At 41.5% G+C, this 18,496-nt stretch overlaps 2 protein-coding genes and 1 long non-coding RNA gene across 4 annotated transcripts in view; 1 reads left to right on the top strand and 2 right to left on the bottom strand.

Moving 5' to 3' along the window:
- Positions 1–8,586, bottom strand: part of LOC144013895 (uncharacterized) — a 59,962-nt gene extending 51,376 nt beyond the window's left edge. For both annotated transcript variants that reach the window (XR_013282360.1, XR_013282359.1), the window contains exons 1-2: positions 8,395–8,586; positions 4,773–4,935 (exon numbers count right to left, since the gene is read on the bottom strand). This is a non-coding gene — a long non-coding RNA (uncharacterized LOC144013895). The remainder of the gene's footprint in view (positions 1–4,772; positions 4,936–8,394) is intronic.
- On the top strand, positions 726–5,787 carry igfbp6b (insulin-like growth factor binding protein 6b). The gene is made up of 4 exons (XM_077513252.1): positions 726–1,718; positions 2,161–2,195; positions 2,715–2,834; positions 4,794–5,787. Exons 1-4 carry the CDS (start codon positions 1,388–1,390, stop codon positions 4,905–4,907), a joined length of 600 nt encoding a protein of 199 aa, XP_077369378.1. The 5' UTR covers positions 726–1,387; the 3' UTR covers positions 4,908–5,787.
- Positions 8,587–9,835: 1,249 nt separating the features above from the next.
- On the bottom strand, positions 9,836–18,252 carry pip4k2ca (phosphatidylinositol-5-phosphate 4-kinase, type II, gamma a). The gene is made up of 10 exons (XM_077513245.1): positions 17,856–18,252; positions 17,051–17,148; positions 16,880–16,976; positions 16,340–16,489; positions 13,419–13,565; positions 12,970–13,008; positions 12,760–12,873; positions 12,174–12,441; positions 11,151–11,254; positions 9,836–11,014 (listed from the first exon to the last, which is right to left on the bottom strand). Exons 1-10 carry the CDS (start codon positions 18,024–18,026, stop codon positions 10,934–10,936), a joined length of 1,269 nt encoding a protein of 422 aa, XP_077369371.1. The 5' UTR covers positions 18,027–18,252; the 3' UTR covers positions 9,836–10,933.
- Between the last annotated feature and the right edge of the window lie 244 nt (positions 18,253–18,496).

The raw sequence follows: 18,496 nt of genomic DNA, 5'->3' as shown, positions 1-18,496 counted from the left end.
CAAATACGAACGTGAATTTTGGACTTGCCATTGATTTGGAAACGAACATTCGTTTGACCGGCTTGAATCAGAAATGTTTGCACTTGGGTTCGAAAGGCAACTTCCAGCGGCAGTTCTACAAACTCTCGCATTATCACAAAATGACGTTAGTGTTTTGATAGGAGACCTTTTCAAACTGTTAGTTGCTTTAGTCTTCATACTTCATTTCCTAAAAAGAAAAACTATTGATGTCGCACTTTCCTGAAAATAAAACATCAGTGGCAAGATGATTTTTTTTTTTTTTTTTTGTGCACGCACTTGTTATGATCATCTTCAGTCTGAATTAAGTTGGCTTTAAAGCAGACGCTTTCAAAGGGTATTTTTGAACAACAAATGTTCTTTGATTGTTCCTAATTCGTGCAAAAATGTGTCGCGATTTGGTGACAACGGCAAAATGAGGCTGGCAGGGTCACAACGGTGGAGAAGTACGATGGTCATGGTCACATTTGAAGAATGATACAACGGTTCCATTTGCTCGAGTTCTTCTCCAGCCACAAATGTGACCAAATGATGTGAGTATTGTGATGTTGGGGACAGCTGGAGCAAGCGTTTTGTGCTGGCATTTGGAGGAGAAAGGTGAAGGTGACACGGGTGATCCATGTTTGTCAAAAATAGCTTCTGCTATTTTTAGGCAGCAGATTGTCCGTGGTGGAGTGCGAGCTGGCCTTAACAATTCCAATGTTTATCCTCCAAGTGCATCCACAATCTTAGATCTGGACTGGCGCTCACTTTTGTGTGCCAAATTCTGCTCTGCGCTAATTGACCTAATTTGGCGTCTGTCATTTTCTCAAGTGTTGCCACAGGCAAGGTTGCGCCTCTCTCTCTTTCTCTTTCTCTCCCCCCGACTGAGTGATCAGGCAGCTGTGCAGCGGCAACGGTGATGGAGGTGCGTTCAGATTTGTTAGCATAGCAAATGTTCTTCCAGGAAGGCCCCCGACATTGGAAATAGCGCAGAATGAGATGAGATGAATATTTCATGTGTGGCTATTTGGATCATTTGTGAAAGGGACAGCATCCACCCCCTCGTCCTCTGTCCCTCCCTGCCACCTCTTTCCTTCCTTCGCTCTCTCTCTCTCTTGCTCGCTCGCTCGGTAAGTCCCAGCCCCTGAAGGTGTCATAGCTGCACTCTCCCTCGCTCTCTCTCACCGCCTCTCAGATCTTTAAAAGCCGGCGCCGTGCCGCGTCTCTCTCGAGCTCCGTTCGTCTCCTCTGGCGCCGCAGGGGGACTCAGCCGGCAAAGCACCGAGGATAGCTTCTGTCCTAGAAGCGGTCGGAGAGAGAGAGAGCAGAGGGGAGCTCCTTCGACAGCTTCCGCCACGTTCACCTGTCAGTGTGGACAATCTGAGAAATGCCTTTGCTTTGCAACTTGATTGTCTTCTTGCTGATTGGTCACTGGGTATCATTGACGGGGGCGAGCCGTTTGGGCCCCTTCAAGGTCTGTCCTAGCTGCAGGGATCCTTTGGGGGCGGGAAGGCCCCCCAAGGAGCACAATGTTGCCGGCAGCACGTCGCTGTTGGCCCTGGGGGAGCCCTGTGGCGTGTACACGCTCAGCTGTGCCAAGGGGCTCCGCTGCGTCCCCCCACCCAGGGAGCACAGCCCCCTGCAGGCTCTCTTGCAGGGCAGGGGCGTTTGTGTCAAGCACAGCAGGACCAGTCCCACCGAGAGGCCCCACCCCACAGGTAAGATACGCGTCATATGAATACATACTGTTCATATACATGATAAGCCAAAGGCCATTTGCAGCTGCATGCATCAGAAAAAAAAAAAAAAAGCTCCTGACATCCATTCCTGCTCTGCAGTGTCTCGCGTACGTTTAACAAGCATTGGAGCTGATTGAGGTTTTGAACAAATAATCAGACGAGCCGCATTGATGCGACTTGGCGTCGGCGTCAAGTGGCAACGACATCCTGATCGAGGAGACTCTGCCACCTGAAAAAGATACGCATCGGTGGAAATGATCTTCCTCATCACCGACTTCCATCTATCCATCCATGGATCGAAATTATTTCTAATAGTGTTTGAATTGTTTTGTGCAGATACATAAAACTGCCGTTCCTACTGTTTGATGGTAATAAGGCCGATGACTGTCTAATATTGTTTCCGTGTCTGGTTTTCTCTCAGGTCCTCATCCTTCGCACAGCGGTGACATTGAAAAAGTAAGTTGCCGTCTTCTATTGCAAAAGTGATGACTGACGGTCGCCCGAATGATGCCTGATGAGATCACGCTGATAAATAGCAGGAGGATGGGTCGTTTTTGAAAGCATTATCAGCCAGCTTTGCTATCAAGGGGGTGTCATGTATTCATGCTTGGTGTTATGGTGTAAGATGTTCTGCTGCTATGCGGCACAAGTAATCAAGCATGATGACAATCAGCAAAGTTTCAAGCCCACGCAAAATGTTGATAGTTTTACCGCCAGAGGCCTTTTGAAGGCACACACATAATTACTTGGTCTGGTGTGACAAAGTAACACAACAAGCATCCAAACATGACCCTAAAAACTGAAGCATTGTGTAACTATGCTTATATAACATAATAGGATACAATACGTGGCATATAAACATACTTTGTCTGCTTATGGCTGTAACACGGCTCTCGTGCGACGAACGTATGTGAACATTCAAACCCACGCAATGAAGCAGCTCTCCCGAGCTCACTCAGCCTTGCGTTTTCTCAGGCGCCGTGTCGCAAGCTGCTCAACAGCGTTCTGAGAGGCCTGCAACTGACCATCATCCAGTCGGACCGCGACATCTACATACCCAACTGTGACACCCGAGGCTTCTACAGAAAAAAGCAGGTAAAGATGCAAGAAGGGAACGCCGCAAGTTTGGCGAATGAACGCCATGACTCGGCTAGCTTGCTGAAGCTGCAGCTGAAAATGAACTGTCAGCTTCCTCTCAGCTTAAAAGATAATGTGTTGAAAAGATAAAAATAACTATAAATACAATGGAAACAGTTGAGCCCCCCGCACACCGAATGTCGCCGCAAACTGCCGCACAGTGTGCCAGGTTTGGCGATTTGCTCCGAAAATCACGATTTGCTAATCGCACAGACATCAGCGAACAGATTCCGGTTGGATTCATAACTTAATATGACGCATTTCCATGAAAACAGACATACAGTTAGGCCCAAAAGTATTTGGAAAGTGACACAAGTTTTGTTATTTTAGCTGTTGACAAAAAACATATCCAGGATACAATCCTATATTAATTAAAGTGCAGACTCTCTGGTTTAATTTAAGAGTATTGACATCCAAATTGGAGCAGGGGTTTAGGAATTACAGCTCTTTAAAATGTAGCTGTCTCTTTTTCAGGGGACCAAAAGTAATTGCACAATTGACTCAAAAGGCTGCAAAAAAATAACATGGGCCCTTCCCTCATTAACCTGGCATCAAATATGCAGTTAAAAGGTCTGGAGTTGATTCTAGGTGTGGCATTTGCATTTGGAAGCTGTTGCTGTGAACACACAACATGCTGCCAAAGGAGCTCTCAATAGTGGTGAAATAGCCCATCCTGAGGCTGACAAAAAAAAAGAAAAAAAAGAACAAAACCATCAAAGCGAGAGCAGAAATGTTAAGAGTGGCCAAATCAACAGTTTGGTACATTGTGAGAAAAACAAAATGCACTGGTGAGCTTGTGAACTCAAAAAGGCCTGGACATCCATGGAAGACAGCAGTGGTGGATGATCACAGAATCCTTTCCATGGTGAAGAAAAACCCCTTTACAACATCCACTCAAGAGAAGAACACTCTCCAAGAAGGTGTATCAGTATGTAAGTCTACCATAAAGAGAAGCCATCATAAGCGAAAATACAAAGGATTCACCGCAAGGCGCAAGCCATGAATCAGCCTCAAAAACATAAAGGCCAGAATTGACTGCCAAAAAAACACCTGTCAGGACTGAGACCCACATGAGCAAGCGGCCATATTTCCAAACTGCACCATGTGACTTAGCAGTTACTCGATATATGTTCTTACATCCTTGTGATCTGGTAAAACGTCAATAGTCGCGGCCCAATTGAAAGTACGCATAAAGCAAGAATGCGTGGAATACCCGCCAGATGTTGTTGTTGTCGACCAGCTTAAACCAAAGACACATTGGTTGTTGCTCGTGAATGTTCGGCTGCAAAAATACAGGGAGTCCTCGAGTTACGTCGGAGGTCCGTTCCTACGCTAGCGATGTAACTCGAATTTCGACTTAAGTCGAATTTCCCCATTAAAGTCAATATTTACATCAAAATAATTTGCATAAAAAATCTAAAATACATTAAAATAAAAAAATAAGATGCTGTACTTACTATTACTGTTTAGAGGTGGATGGAAAAGGAGGGGTGGAGGCCGGTGTGGGGGGGGAAAAAAAAAAAAAAAAAAAAGGAGAAAAAGCCAAAGATACTCCCACAAATGCACAAGCGCTAGCACTAGCTAAGGGCTAAACAGCGGACGAGGGGAAAACACTGCGGGCTATATGGCGGATGGGGCCAAAATGGCGGACCAGGCATAACCATTGTAAAGTCGAAACGCCTTAGGAAGAGCATGCATTAACTCAAGGACTCCCTGTATCCCTAGATGCATTCATTTCATGCCACTATCATAAATACGTCGGTGTGTCCTTCACTGATGCATTCTGGTCACATTCCAACTTGCACTTGTCATGGTACCCTGCGGTATGAATGCACCCGAATGGTGGTATGCACAATCACTAATGTGATCGGTGACATCCCATTTTCTCTCTCCCACCTCTCCGTCCTGTCCCATCAGTGTCGCTCCTCCAAAGGCATGCAGCGCGGCCACTGCTGGTGTGTGGACGAGCTGGGCACTCCGGTGCCCTCCCGCGCCATCGAGGACGGTGTTGTACCGTGTGACGGGGAGTGAGAGCTGAGCCTGTGCTATCGTTCTGCGCCTGGAGGAAGACGAGGAGGAGAGGTGCTCAGGGAGACGGGGAGCTTTAGCATGGGCTACACTACATTCATACTGCCCGGACAGGAGGTAGCAAGGGGAAAAAATGCATATTAGTTGTGAAGAAAGTCATATATAAGGTAGACTCGCAGCTCAGGCCTGAACGTCCAAGTGCATCGTCTGGAGACAACACTGCATGCTCTCTACGATTCGAACTGTAACAAAGATCTCTCGCCTTCTGCCTCTTGTCCCGGCTTTCCGGTTAGATTTCACTTTTCATTTCTAACTGGGATACATCAAAAATGAAAAAGGGAAAACCCAAAGCCAAAAACCGAAAAACAGAAATTATAACAACAGTCCTTAGTGGCCTTCTCACTCTAGGCCAAATGGTGGAGGAAGTTGGGGCTTATTTATGTGCTCTGTTCAATGGATGCATTAGAGTACCGTGACCGGCCACGGCGCCATGACACACCACTATCACCAGCTGGATGACCTGTTTTTCTTGAAATTTGATTCTAATTCTTCTCATTTTAGTCTACTCTTACCCCAAAGCTCCAAGTTAGTGCCCCGCTGACCAGTAACAAACTGCGTCAGTCTGGAGTTTCACACTGGTTAGCCCACCCAGAGATCGAGCTGTAAACCTTTTGTTGTTTGCGTCACTACAACATCCTGGTTCGGCTGGGTTGTTTCTGCGACTAAATTCTTTCAGCCGAAAACTGAAAATGCACGTTTGGGCCATTTCCCGTGACTGAATTTTCGGTGTATCCCCACACCGTAAATTTTGTAGAGTAAATTTTACTCTGGAAAAGACTATTCGATCCCAGTCTAAAAGAGTAAATTTGATACTCTGATTTTTTATTTTTTTTTAAATCACTCAACAGCTGAGGAACAATCACAGAACCTTCAAGTTGGGAGACAACCAATCTAACCACTGACCCATGCCACTCCTACTCTGTGTAAATATATGGCAGGTGTCAGGTGGAATCCTCAAACCTCAATTTTTGGTCTCCTTTTGGACACACCAGCAGTATGTAAACGAGCAGTAATGCTCAAGTGGTAGAGTGGCTGCCTCCCATGCTGAAGGTTGTTCCTCAACTCTTGAGTTTTGGTTTTGTTTTTTGTTTTTTTTGCTCTCTCCCAATAGTAAAGTTTACTCTGTTTAGACCGAAGATCGTCATTTTTAAGAGTAAAATTTACTCTCTAAAATTTACTGCGTACTTTCTATTTAGCATAGCTGACACTGCCTGTGTTTGTTCTGATCTCAGTGGACTTAAATACTGTTACGCAGGTGATGTGACACAAACATTTGAGAAATGTGTCTCCCTCACCATCCTCTCTCCCTCTCTCCAAAGATACACTGATATCAACAATTCCATTCTATAATAGTAGTAATTTATTTTGGGGTCTGTTCATTACTGCTTTAAGCTTACACAACCTTCCTTACCTTCTATATTTGTGTATGTTGAGTCTGAAGAAAAAAAAAATAGTCACATGAAAATGATCCAAGATGCTCTATTTGTTAAGTGGGTGTGGTGAATGCTTGTCGGTTGATTGTTAGTACATATGTTGGATTTTTGTGCTTGACTGTGTGATGTTCTGAAGTGGCAGACAAAATTGTACGGCTGTTGTCCTTTTCAAAAAGTTGTAAGGCATATTTTTATACACCTCAATATATTTTAGATATGAATTATTGCTTTATTTAACAAACTGCAGTATATTGCCATGTATTTTTATATTGTTGACTGAGATGATTTTGTTTCATGTTGGTACAAGTCTAGTGCTTTAAGGGAAACTAAATTTATTGGGGGAGAAAAAACAGAGCTCACTTCAACTACTGTACATGTTTTTCTTTTCACTTATTTATGCCTTGTTGATTTTAAAACAGAGAATGTCCATGAAGCCATTAGGTTCTCCTCTTAGTTAATACTCTACTTCTGATTTGAATAAAAGAGAAAAAAAAAAAAGTCTTGCCAAAGCTACATAAAAAAAAGAAGAAAAATGGGTGTGTTAAGTGTGATTAGAACTGATCCATTTCTGAACAATCTTCTTGTGCCGATGTGTTACCGTGATGGATGGATGTACGCACACAAAAGGACAGTAAATCTAATAAGTACTGTATGAAAACGAATAAAACATACATGGATTAATAATATGAGTCCAATCACAGAGTGAGTTCTTGCGTCCTGATACCCAGCCACAGAATGCAGTTGTGAGACATGCAGAAAAGAATGACACACACTGGGAGTGCACACTCATGAGTCATGCTCCACACATGAAGGATTATTTCTCCTGCTTCTCCATACATGCCTGTTTCCAAGGTAACCCGGTCCGTGGAATTACCCTATCACTACAAGCATAATGCAAGGAAGGCCCTGCGGAAAATGATTAAGGATTATTCATTCCACCAGTGTATCTTTTTGTAGACTGCTCGTCTCTGATGCCACTCTTGCCTTCACATTCAGCATGAATTGGACTTGTTTCATTTGACTTTTGATGCAAACTGCATTTTTTCCATTATCACCCTTATAAGCATTATTATTGTGAAGACAACTGTTGCTCTGTCAAGTGTTTTATAGTGTTCTAAAAGCATTGCAATATCAAATGATCACAAAGTGGCTTGTGTTCTAAATGCAAGATTTTTTTTTCTTTTAGCCAGTACTGTATTGTAAAATCAAGGGGCTGTCAAACATTTTACCTCAAGAAGTACAGCAAAAAAATAAAAATAAAAATATTTAGCTCTTCGGGAACTACAGTTACGTGTGGTGATGTTCACAGCTATTCGTCAGAGACAAATTTATGAGCCAAGCGGTGGCGTATTTTCTATTCAATTATCAGCAGACCTAAATCAAAAGGCTGGGAAAAAATACCAGCATTCTTTTTACATGTATTTGGTCAAAAAGAACATAATTTACAGCAGTTCGGACTAGAGAATATTGCGATGTTTTAATAAACTACTCATTACATTACTAAGTGTTGTGCAAGGGGGAAAAATAAAAAATCATATAGGCCAGTCCTACACAGACATATGGTCCATGCTTGAAAATGTCCTTACCATACCAACATATTCCTTTCAATCAAGGTGACACAAAATATTTAAGTTCAAAATCTAGTTTTTGTGATTTTTAGACTTTTTGTTTTATGGACAATTCAATGTTATGTCACAAGTCAAAATGGAGGCCTTATTCGGTGAAATTAAGCTCTCTGCTCTTTGAACGCATTGATTGGAGTTCAGATTATTGTAATTTGACTTGTGAGAATTATTTTGATTTTAAAATGTGGTGAAATGCTTAACTAACAGTCTGTCTAGTTTGTATGCTTAGTCACAGGAAAACGCAAATAGGCCATTTGTTTTTACACCATGTAAAAGAAGCATTGTGGAAATATCAGAAATACCCGGATGCTCGGAATTGTTCATACAGGTACCTAATATTAAGTTGAATGTAAAATGTTTGATTGCCTTTACCTGAATTTGTAGATGAAGTCTGCTACATTTCTTGGATCCACAGAGATCAAGTCTTGTTCGGCCGAAAAGTTGTCAGGGAGTTTTGTGCTTATTTTCCCCCCACTGTTTGTGAGCAATTAAGTCTGATGAAGCTAGCAGCTAATTGTTTGTGCCGTAGAAAAATCAGGGTAGTACTCACTTTTATGTTTTTGGTATCGCCTACCTGTATGTTTCAATTTTCCTGTAAGCCTGTAAGCTTCATGTGTTGATATGTTTAAAAAAAAAAAAAATCAGTGTAGTACCCTGAGGGTACCAACCTCAACCGCTGTGCTCTCGTACGCCTCCTTCAGTGTGGAGGCCGAAAGTTGTCTTTTTGAAATCCTGTCTGCCTCTCCGTGCTTTATCTGATTTATGCACACAGCAAAACTGTACATAAACACACAACTTAGCATAAGACTGACTAATTAGAAGAACAACTATTTGAACAATTACCTGGAGACGTGGAGACAGAAAAAAATGAAAAAAATCTTCCTGCGTTGTAGTACCGTAAATTTGAATATAGATGGGAGTGTTGCACTCCGCTATTCTTTTGGCGAGTGATTGTGCAAAAAGTCTCGGCTTTGTACTTGAACATGACGTTCACAAATCCCCCCTCCCCCTCTTTTTTTTAACAAGTAAATTATGGACACAATTGAATTCAAAAGGAAAATTAATAGTGTATGATTAGTTAGTCCTAACATAGTACCTAAAAATCAATAAATAGGTCACAGGTCATTCAAATCCCGAGGCCCATCTATTGGAAAAATTCCTCTATAGGGCCTATAGTTTTTTTTTTTTTTTTTTTGCAGTTTATCCACGTTAATCTCGCTCGGGGGTAAGATCTTTAAATTAATGAGACGATCAGACAAAAACAAGTAAACACAAAACGCGGTTTTTAGGTAAGTGATACATTAACACTTACCATTTTCTGCGGAAAGTGTTTAATTGAGCGATATATGATCGAAGCGTAAATTACTTTTCCGAGCTGACAGTGGTGGAGAACTGAGGTCTGCATGCGTGTGGGGAGGAAAGGACGAAGAATGGGGGCTGCAGCCAGACCCTTCTACGTTCATACCAAATCCATGACGAGCGGTGGGACGCACAGCGAAAATCTGCACATTTGCTTATAAGCCGAAGTTAGAAAAATTGAACTTAGTAAGGAAGTTAGCATACAGTTCATGGTAAGAATTTAAGTGTTATTTACTTGTTTACAGCTGTTTGGCTGTCCCAATGTAGCAATAGTGTTTTAGTCATAGTATTCAGCACAAACACAATTAGCCACCTGGTTACAATGTTCAAACGTTTTGGGGGGTTTGTTTTGTTTTAAAAATGTCAGAGGAGTGTTGCCGCAAAAAAAAATAAAAAAATCAGGACACTTGTGGGTTTTTGTGTTAGTAGAATGAACACCAGTTACAACACAGAGTTGTTTTTTTGTAAAATATATTTTGGTCAAAAGGCTGATTTGCAAAAATGCATGTGCAATGGATGAGGCCTTACACAGAGTGATGATTTCTGTACACTTCCATGCCAGGTTTTCGGAATGCTGCATTAAGGTAAGGATCACTAGCTACTCGACTGCAGAATTAGACATTCTGCAATCTGGTCCAAGACATAACAGGTGTTTTGCCAGATTTCTCACACACAAAACAGCATTATACCATCATCAATAAACTACCACTACAATATGCTTTTCATTCAAATCACATATATTAAATATTATAAATCAAATATGCTTTTATTAACAAGTAGTGTAGTCCTTTCAAATTCATTTCTTGCACTTGTGTCGCATCAAGTGCAAATTCTGCATGCATGAGTGAGGACATGGCACACATTTGGCACTCACTCACTGCTCATCTCTCATGCACGTCACTAGGGCAAATTTATTGTAGCTCCATTCAAGTCTGCCAATCAGCCTCCAAAACTGCTCATTAGTCATCCATTTGATTCCAAAATAACAATGTGATACCGACTTCCTGGAATGTACTTCAGTGTGCCCACATTTTTCTTCAGTCATTCATGTTGTCTTCATCTGTAGGCTGGATGTTCACTTTCTTTTTCCCACTAGTTTCATTCAAATCTTCTCCTCACTTCCTGGTGAAGCTGAAGATTATGGACTACAGCCGGGCTCAAGTGAAGTTTTATTTGCTAGCTGGAAAGTTATTGCCCGGTTCCTTAACTTGACTGCCGGTTTAAGGACAACTACACTGAAAAAAAAACAGCGGCCTCTGGTGCCATGAAGGGTGATTGCCAGAAGGGCAATTCCTTTTCAAATGTAAACTAGTCTTTAATTTCAAAGGAAGAAACTATTGTACACTGATCAAGTTCAGTTAAAAGGTCAAAATTTCTTCCTTTCAGAGGAATAGCAGGAGCAAATCTTGAAAATAAACACACTACTGTATATGAATATGAAGCACGCTATACTGTCTTATCTACACAATGCAAATAGTCTTTCTTCATTTAAAAAAAACAAACAAAAAAACGTCTGTGCACACTAATTTTGGTCAACGGTAAGGCGTTCAGTTTATGCAAAAATGTTGGAGATGAAGTCCCGGAATCGTTTGGCGTACTGCTCGGGGTGTACAGTGGAGATTTCGGCGCCCGCCTATGGCAGAGAGGCACAAGACCAGACCAGCAGGTCACAATTCAGCAAACACAAAGCTTAAAAAGCTCGCCCGCTCACCCTCCCCACTCCTCACTCCTTCCCTCACCTTCCTCCTTCCCTCGCGTGTCATACTCACCCCATGTTTGACGGTCTTGGCTGCGTGAGCAGCTTTCTTCTTGGTGTCATATTGAGTCAGGACATCGATCAGGCCCATGAAGTAGACCTCCCTCTGAGGGGCACCTGCAACAATAAGACACATGGTGAGAATGTTGTTTTTTTGGGGGGGATTTTGTGGCGCTTCTGTGTTTGATGCGGAAAGCTGCGGTTTACAGTGGACATTTTTTTCCCCGGGGTTTTTACTAATAGGGCGTGACCGACTAATCAGTCAGCTGATTATACCATGGCATGCCTATTTGAGAATATATATATATATATATATATATATATATATATATATATATTATTTTTTTTTAATAATTGGCTGACTAAGTGGGTATTGAAATTTATTGGGCCAAGTATTAGAATTAACTAACTTTGCTCTCGCAAGATGAATTCTTGCAGTATTTGTGAGTTCACAAACTCCGGAGAATACCATCTCGTATTGCTCCCGTTGATAACTGCTGTCCCGAACCACTGGTGGTTCGGACCAATCACGGAGCGACATTGTGTTTGGGGGAGGGATATGCAACTGTGACGAAAACAGGAAGCCAGCGCCAACGCAGGGGCTAACAAACATACCTAATATGGACAAATGGACGCTACAAGTAATTCTGTTCTCGCAGAATTACTCACCGTTTCCTTGTTGAATCTTGAGCAGCGAGAGCCGCTTCGTGCATTTCTAGCTGGTAAGAGGTTCGTGCCACCCCCCCCCCCCCCCCCCCACCCCCCAACCCCTTTGACAAGAATGATGAACAGACACATACGCATTTTCATCCGTGGCCTTGATTGGTTAAAACAAACGTGTAAAATGTCGCATCGTCCAATCAGCTCAAATTATTGGATAGAAAATCCCGCCTTTTCCCGGAAAAATTACTGTGGAGCGGCATATCCATCTGGCTATTGTTAGGTTAAGAATTAGCATTTGCCGCAAAAAATCCATTATGGGTCGGTCCCGCTTTAGAATAATGACACACTACATCACATCCACCATCGTGCTCACCAGGGCAGCTCCCGACAGCGTAGACGTCCACATAAGGGTCAAACTCGCCGGGTCCGAGAGGTTTGCAGCAGGACATGTAACCGGCGATTCCCTCCGGAGACGTGCCGTAAGATCCCACGGCGGGGCCGCCGGAGGCCAAGCCGTTCTCCGCTTCCTGGTCTTCCTCATTAGAAACCTCTTCGCCTTCCTCCTCCTCTCTCTCGGCGCGGCCGACGTCGTGGATGCCGAGCAGCAGGCTGTAGTCCATGATCTTCAGCTTCACCAGGAACTGAGGAGAAGAGGAGGAGCAGTGTTAAAACTTTGGAAGGTTTCACAAAACCTACCAAAAGAAGAGTAGACTCTTCTTTCAATGTAACGTGCCAGTCAACACAGAATAAACTTTTCTTTAAATTGGAGCTCAAATTATCATTACAAGAGCGAAGGTGAAAACAATTGCACTTAGTACAGTAAGCCCATAGTGACATAGGCACAACGCTGCCACTAAAAAAACAAAACAAATCACTGCCCGATTTTTTTTCTCCAATGATTCAGCTATAGTCAAAAGTAGCTCAAGGACGCAGAGACACGTTTCCGCTGCTTGGCTCACCTCCACATCCCGATTAAGTTTCTCCATGAACTTCTCCTTCTGCTCCTCGGTGACGTACACCTTCTGCATGTTGTTCCTGAAGTCCTTGTCCTTAAAGGTGGGAAGTTCTTTACCCTAAATTGTACCATTGAACCACAGTCAAAATATTCCGTGATTCAAACACAGTTTGTGATTATGGGAAAAGCTAAGAAAAAAAAAAATGCTTTTTACTCGTTCTTTGTCGCTCGCTTCCCGATCCACCAGAGAACCCTGCAGAGAAGAATGAATATCTTCATGAGACTTTTGTTAGATTTTTAGAACTAAGATGTTGGTTGACAATGTTTGTTTTTTTTTTAAACTCCAATATTTTACGAACCCTAAACGTTCAATAAACGCATACTTAAAAAAAATAATAAATAAAGTTTAGAATTTGTGTTTATTTAATTTTGATGGCAATATTTTCCCTTTTAGTGAAAATAAATATCTACTCCAAATATCAGTTAGCAGCATCCTTGACTACTAATAATCGATATTGGTCCATCTCTAATACATATACTTTTGTTGTTTGGTGGAGTGCCGTGAAGTTTGTCTAATGTAAACCGTGTGCCTCGCCTCAACAAACGGTGGGAAAGACAAGTTTGAAGGCAGCAGTGCAAGCAGGAAGCAGAGTTTGGCCTCACCTTTAGGTCGTACTTCCTGTGTACCACCATTCTGTGGCTGAACATGTTCCTCATGACGATCAAGTAGCTCTCTTCGCTCTCCACACTAACCCGGTACATTCCAAGGAACTGAGGCAGCAGGGTACTCCCATGACACTTCACTATGTGCTTGAGGGGCACAGATGACAAAAGAAGACATTCATTTCAGGTACAGCAGTTGATAATCTTGACAGGGCAACCTCAGAAATCTTTGTTGTAAGCAACCCTCACTATTAAGTGAAAATTTGCTTACATGCCACTTATAAGTATAAGCCAGGGAGGGAAAAATGACTGCCTCTAAAAGAGCTGACAGAATAATGACTGAACAAAATGGACTGACTGTTCAAAACAAGTGTATTTATTTACACATTATATTTGAAAATGGGTGGCTTACTGGCTTATTTACATTTATTTTAATCTCACTTGTGTGACTGCCTGCAACACTGAAATGTCATAAAAGACACAAACACCCAAAAACTTCACTCAGTGACAAATGGGAGGGTCAAAAAAAAAAGAAAGAAACACAGCTTCCAGTTTTCCATCTCTAGTCAAGTGGGCTGTGTAACCACTGGCAACACATTCCAACAAGTCAGGCCTATATTTTCCAATTACCGTATACAGGCAAATGTATGTTCACAAAGCCAAGGGGAAAAAAAAAACCAACCAAACAAGACATGCAATTTCTTCTGCCAACACACCATTATTGACACAATGAGAATGGTTTTTGATTTCTTGGGGAGGGGGGTTGTTGTTGTTTGTGTGCGTGCGTGTCAGAATATTCCAGTTTGGTCAGCCATGCCAGACAAACGAGTGGGAGAGTGGGAACAATTTGCATGTCAACAAATAGCATTATACTTGACTGAAATAATACAAACTAAATGGTTAAATGGATGGATGGATTGGAAAGAATATTTATTTAATAAGATGTTTTAAAACAAGCCTGTCTCACTTAACATATTAAGAAAAGTTGCTAATGTAGGGCACAATGTTAGTGTGTTGTCATAAAATAAGCTAAATGTGGGATGTATTGTAATAATGGTCGAAGACATAAGCAACAAGTCACATGCTTTTCATCGCAAAAGAAAAAAAAAGTGAGTCATGTTCAAACGACATGTTTCAGTGGCAATTTTTTTTTAAAGCATTACTTAAGTACACTTCAGTTGTATTAAACTAAGTCCAATACATTTGCACTTCACCTTAAAGAATAACGTTTTTTTTCCCCCAGACATGTATTACTTTACTATTTGTTATTTATCATTGGAGCAGTACATTGAAGTGTTGAAGACCAGTGTTGATGTTCAAAGATGCTAGTCCATGGAGAATTAAGTTTGTTTGTTTTTTGAGGTGGTACTTTGTGTAAAAGGTGTGGGAACCACTAACAAAACTAGACAAAGTGCAATTTCTGCAGAAATTGCATGGGAATGCTGAATGCTAATAAAACATTTCCCAAGCAAGATTTGCTGAGCAGTATCAGAGAGTTGGTAATGAGGGAAGTTGTACGTATGGAAGTGGGTGTGGAAAGTGGGACTTTCAATGTCAGTCCCATTGAAAATGAATGGGGAAAAGTTTATATTTAACGTTAAATTGTGCGAGTACTGTAAGTTATGTGGAAACAGATGAGAAAGAACAAAGATGGCGTGAATTTTTTAAGCAAGTTGAAATTTGAATAGTGTAAATCGGATGTATTATGTGGAGTTTTTGCACATCAAAAAAGTGTGGAGAATAAAATGTGCCTGAAATAATAATAAAGAATCCGAATAATATATGTGGGAATGGAAAAGCATTCCCACAATGAACAGTAGAAAAAAAGCCTAGGATAATAGTTCTAATCAGGAACATCAAGTTGAAATAGACTTTGTACTGTATTTAAAAAAATAATTTAAAAATCAGTCTTGGATGTTAAGCATATTATTTGTCACCGCAATTTCCTCCTGACTACAAGAGTGAATATTCGAATATTTGGGTCAACTACTCACACGTGGGGTATAAACGTGAAAACGCCCTCTGGCAAGCGCTAATTTGGGAAATTCTGTGACAAAAGTCAATGGTTGCTGATGGAGTAAGTAGGACGCGCAGTTGCACAGCCGACAGGAGACGAGCGATGCTGGGTTCTCCTCCAGCACACCAGCCACCTTTAATGGCATCCTCACTGGGGAGTTTCAATACAGTGGCACCTTTTGGTGTCACAACCAAAATAGGACGCACGTACAAGATTCAGGTCACCTTTCCAATGACACTGACACTGCATGGGCAACCAACGGTGGTAAAAGTACTCACACATTTAAGTAAAAACACAGACAGACACTTGTGCTATTTTAAAAAAGCAGTCATGTAATGTGTACATATTCATCCATTTTCTGAACCGCTTATTCCTCACAAGGCTTGCGTGAGTGCTGGAGTCTATCACAGCTAGCTTCGGGCAGTAGGGAGGGTACAACTTGAACTGGTTGCCAGCCAATCGCAGATGTGTACATAAGTAAAAGTGAAATAATGTACATTTTGAAATGTTCTTAAGTAAAAAGGTAAACATAAAATTTTACTGTCAATTTTATACACAATACTTGATTTGTATATTTAGCAAGATTAAATATTCTTTGCACACTAAATAGTTTCCCTCTGAGAAGGTGGAGGGTCACGTTACTGTTTTTAGCATAGCTAGCCAACAACAACAACAACAACAACCACAAAAAGACACTTTACCTGTATGCCTTTTTTCTGAGTTAAAAAAATAAAAAAATAAAAAAATAAAAATAGGTTTATGAGCGTGTGCTTTTCCAGTTGGCTCAAGACCCAACATATTTACGCCAGACATCAAATAATTTGCTTACGTAAGGTCATGGAAGTATAACAAATAAAATGTATATTTGCACTGGCCAGTCTCACGGGCGGACATTCCGACTCACCTGGTGATACTCCGACAGGATGTTGTGCATGTCGGCCACGTCCTCGCCAGAGATTTGCTTGACGATCAGCGTGCGGTCGTAGGAGTTGAGGAGCAGCCCCTCACCTTGGTCGTTGACGCTCCTCGTCGGAGGGCTGCGGGTCAAAGACACCTTGGAAGATTGGGGATAAAGACAGCCAGTCATCGTTCAACACAGACAAATCCATCTGTACAGATGATCTGATGGTGAACCATGCATGTCCAAACAGCCTTTAAACATTTTAGTAGACATCACAGCTAAATGATTAAGAAAAAAAAAATCATTTTTAATTAAGTGTACCTATGCAAGAAAAGGGCAATGGTCATAATCCTGCTCATCTCTTGCTGAGAAGTGGGAAAAAAAAAAAAAAAGAGAAAAGAAAAAAAATGCTGATATCTGCCTGGTTATAAATGGGGAGTCCATCAGTTGGACAAACAATGCTGACAATAATGTGGGGGAGGTAATGCAATAACTGCTTAATCTATTAATTGATATGTACAGAAAATAAAAGAAGTTACCAACCTGATAGTCCAGATCTTCTATACCAAAACGCTCCCTGAGATTTCTGAAGACTTGAGGACAGTATTCCTTGAATTTAAAATGTCCAGGGAGATTTTCTCTGCAAAAAGAGAGGGAAGCACCATCATGTCATGTAAAAACAAAAAGCGCACGAGCTCCATTGAGAAGTCTTACTTGTTGAAGAGGTGGTTGTTCACTTTGATCTTCGTGTTGGCTTTGAAGTCATCGGGGAGCAACATGACAGGCACTGGAACCTGGTTCAGATCGTTAATCTGGAGAAAAAACACACAAGGTTTTCTAGTCAATTTAACAAAAGTGTTATTTATAAGTGTTGCAGCAGAAAATTTGGGTTGTTAATCGAGAGCCATTTTTTATTACCAAGTTTGTCATATACAAATGGGTAGTACTAGTAACATATCTGATAACATGGCTGGATGATATCTTATTGCTCAGGATGATTTTATTAAATTGTTTTCCCCCTATCTTTTTTTTTGTTGCTTCAGTAGTTAAGTGCATTGTGAGCCTTTAGTCTAAACAGTAAGTGTTGTGTTGAATCAACATTTTGAATATTTTCTGTCATGTTTTGTCATCAATTTATAGATGTGCCTTTTTTTTTTTGCACTGTCAACATGAAATAATGTCCGTTCAAGTTTTTCTTTTTGATTAGTCATTGACTTAAAAAAAAAATCTAGCAATCCATCGTCTAATTAATCAAATTAATAGCAGTCCTATCTATAACCCTTCGCTAGTAGATACTAGTGTATATACTTTGTGTGAACTATTTTAGCTTATTCTTGTGTGATTAAATTTGATAATCGGATTTTTGTTCGTTTAAGAGTCAAGACCATAATGTACGAATATGAAGCGCGGCAATGGTGATTAAGATTTGCGGTGTGTGTGTAGAGCACCTGGGAAAATTCAAGCTAACGTGGCTAAACGAGGTAGCAGCCTTAGCATATTAGCTTAGCTGGAGACTCACCGAGTGATTGACGCCCCACATGAAGACGCTGAGGACAGGGTCGCTAGCTCGAAACACTTTGACCTTCTGCTGGACGAAGTGCTTTTTTTTCGTCTTGGTCTTGGGCGCCAGCACCACCATGGGGCTGCTGCTGTTCGACGAAGCGGCCGTCGAGTTCCCGAGCGAAGCCATCGCCGCCCGCCGCTCAGCTAGAGCGAACGCTCGAGCAAAGGTCAAAAAGCGAGCGAATGTCAGCCGTCAAACTCCCGACAAAAGTGTCACACGGACCTACGTGACTTGAACGCACTTGAAGCTTCAACAGAACTTCCACTACATCAGTCGTCAACATTCGTTCCCAATAAAGTTCAACCTTCTTCTTCTTTTATTATTGGCGATTACATTTCTTTGCTGCATTCCTCCATCTACTGTTCAGGAGTGTGCATGGCACACTATTGTGCGTGAGAGAAGTCGTCAGGGTTCCAGGAGGCTGGGATATTATTTCCCAATTTTATAAGTTTAGTCTGGAAATTCTCATTGATGTATTACAAACATGTCTTTATCTATGCCAATAACGTTTAGCATAAATGCTCTTGCAACTGTTGTTCAATTGCACTAAATAACTATAGCACATAAGTGCAAAAACAAAAAACACTGAAATACCA

This window comes from Festucalex cinctus, chromosome 2 (genome assembly GCF_051991245.1).
Source record: "Festucalex cinctus isolate MCC-2025b chromosome 2, RoL_Fcin_1.0, whole genome shotgun sequence".
NCBI lineage: Eukaryota > Metazoa > Chordata > Actinopteri > Syngnathiformes > Syngnathidae > Festucalex > Festucalex cinctus.
The sequence above is the reverse complement of the archived record's forward strand: the minus strand, read 5'-3'. Positions and strand labels throughout refer to the sequence as shown.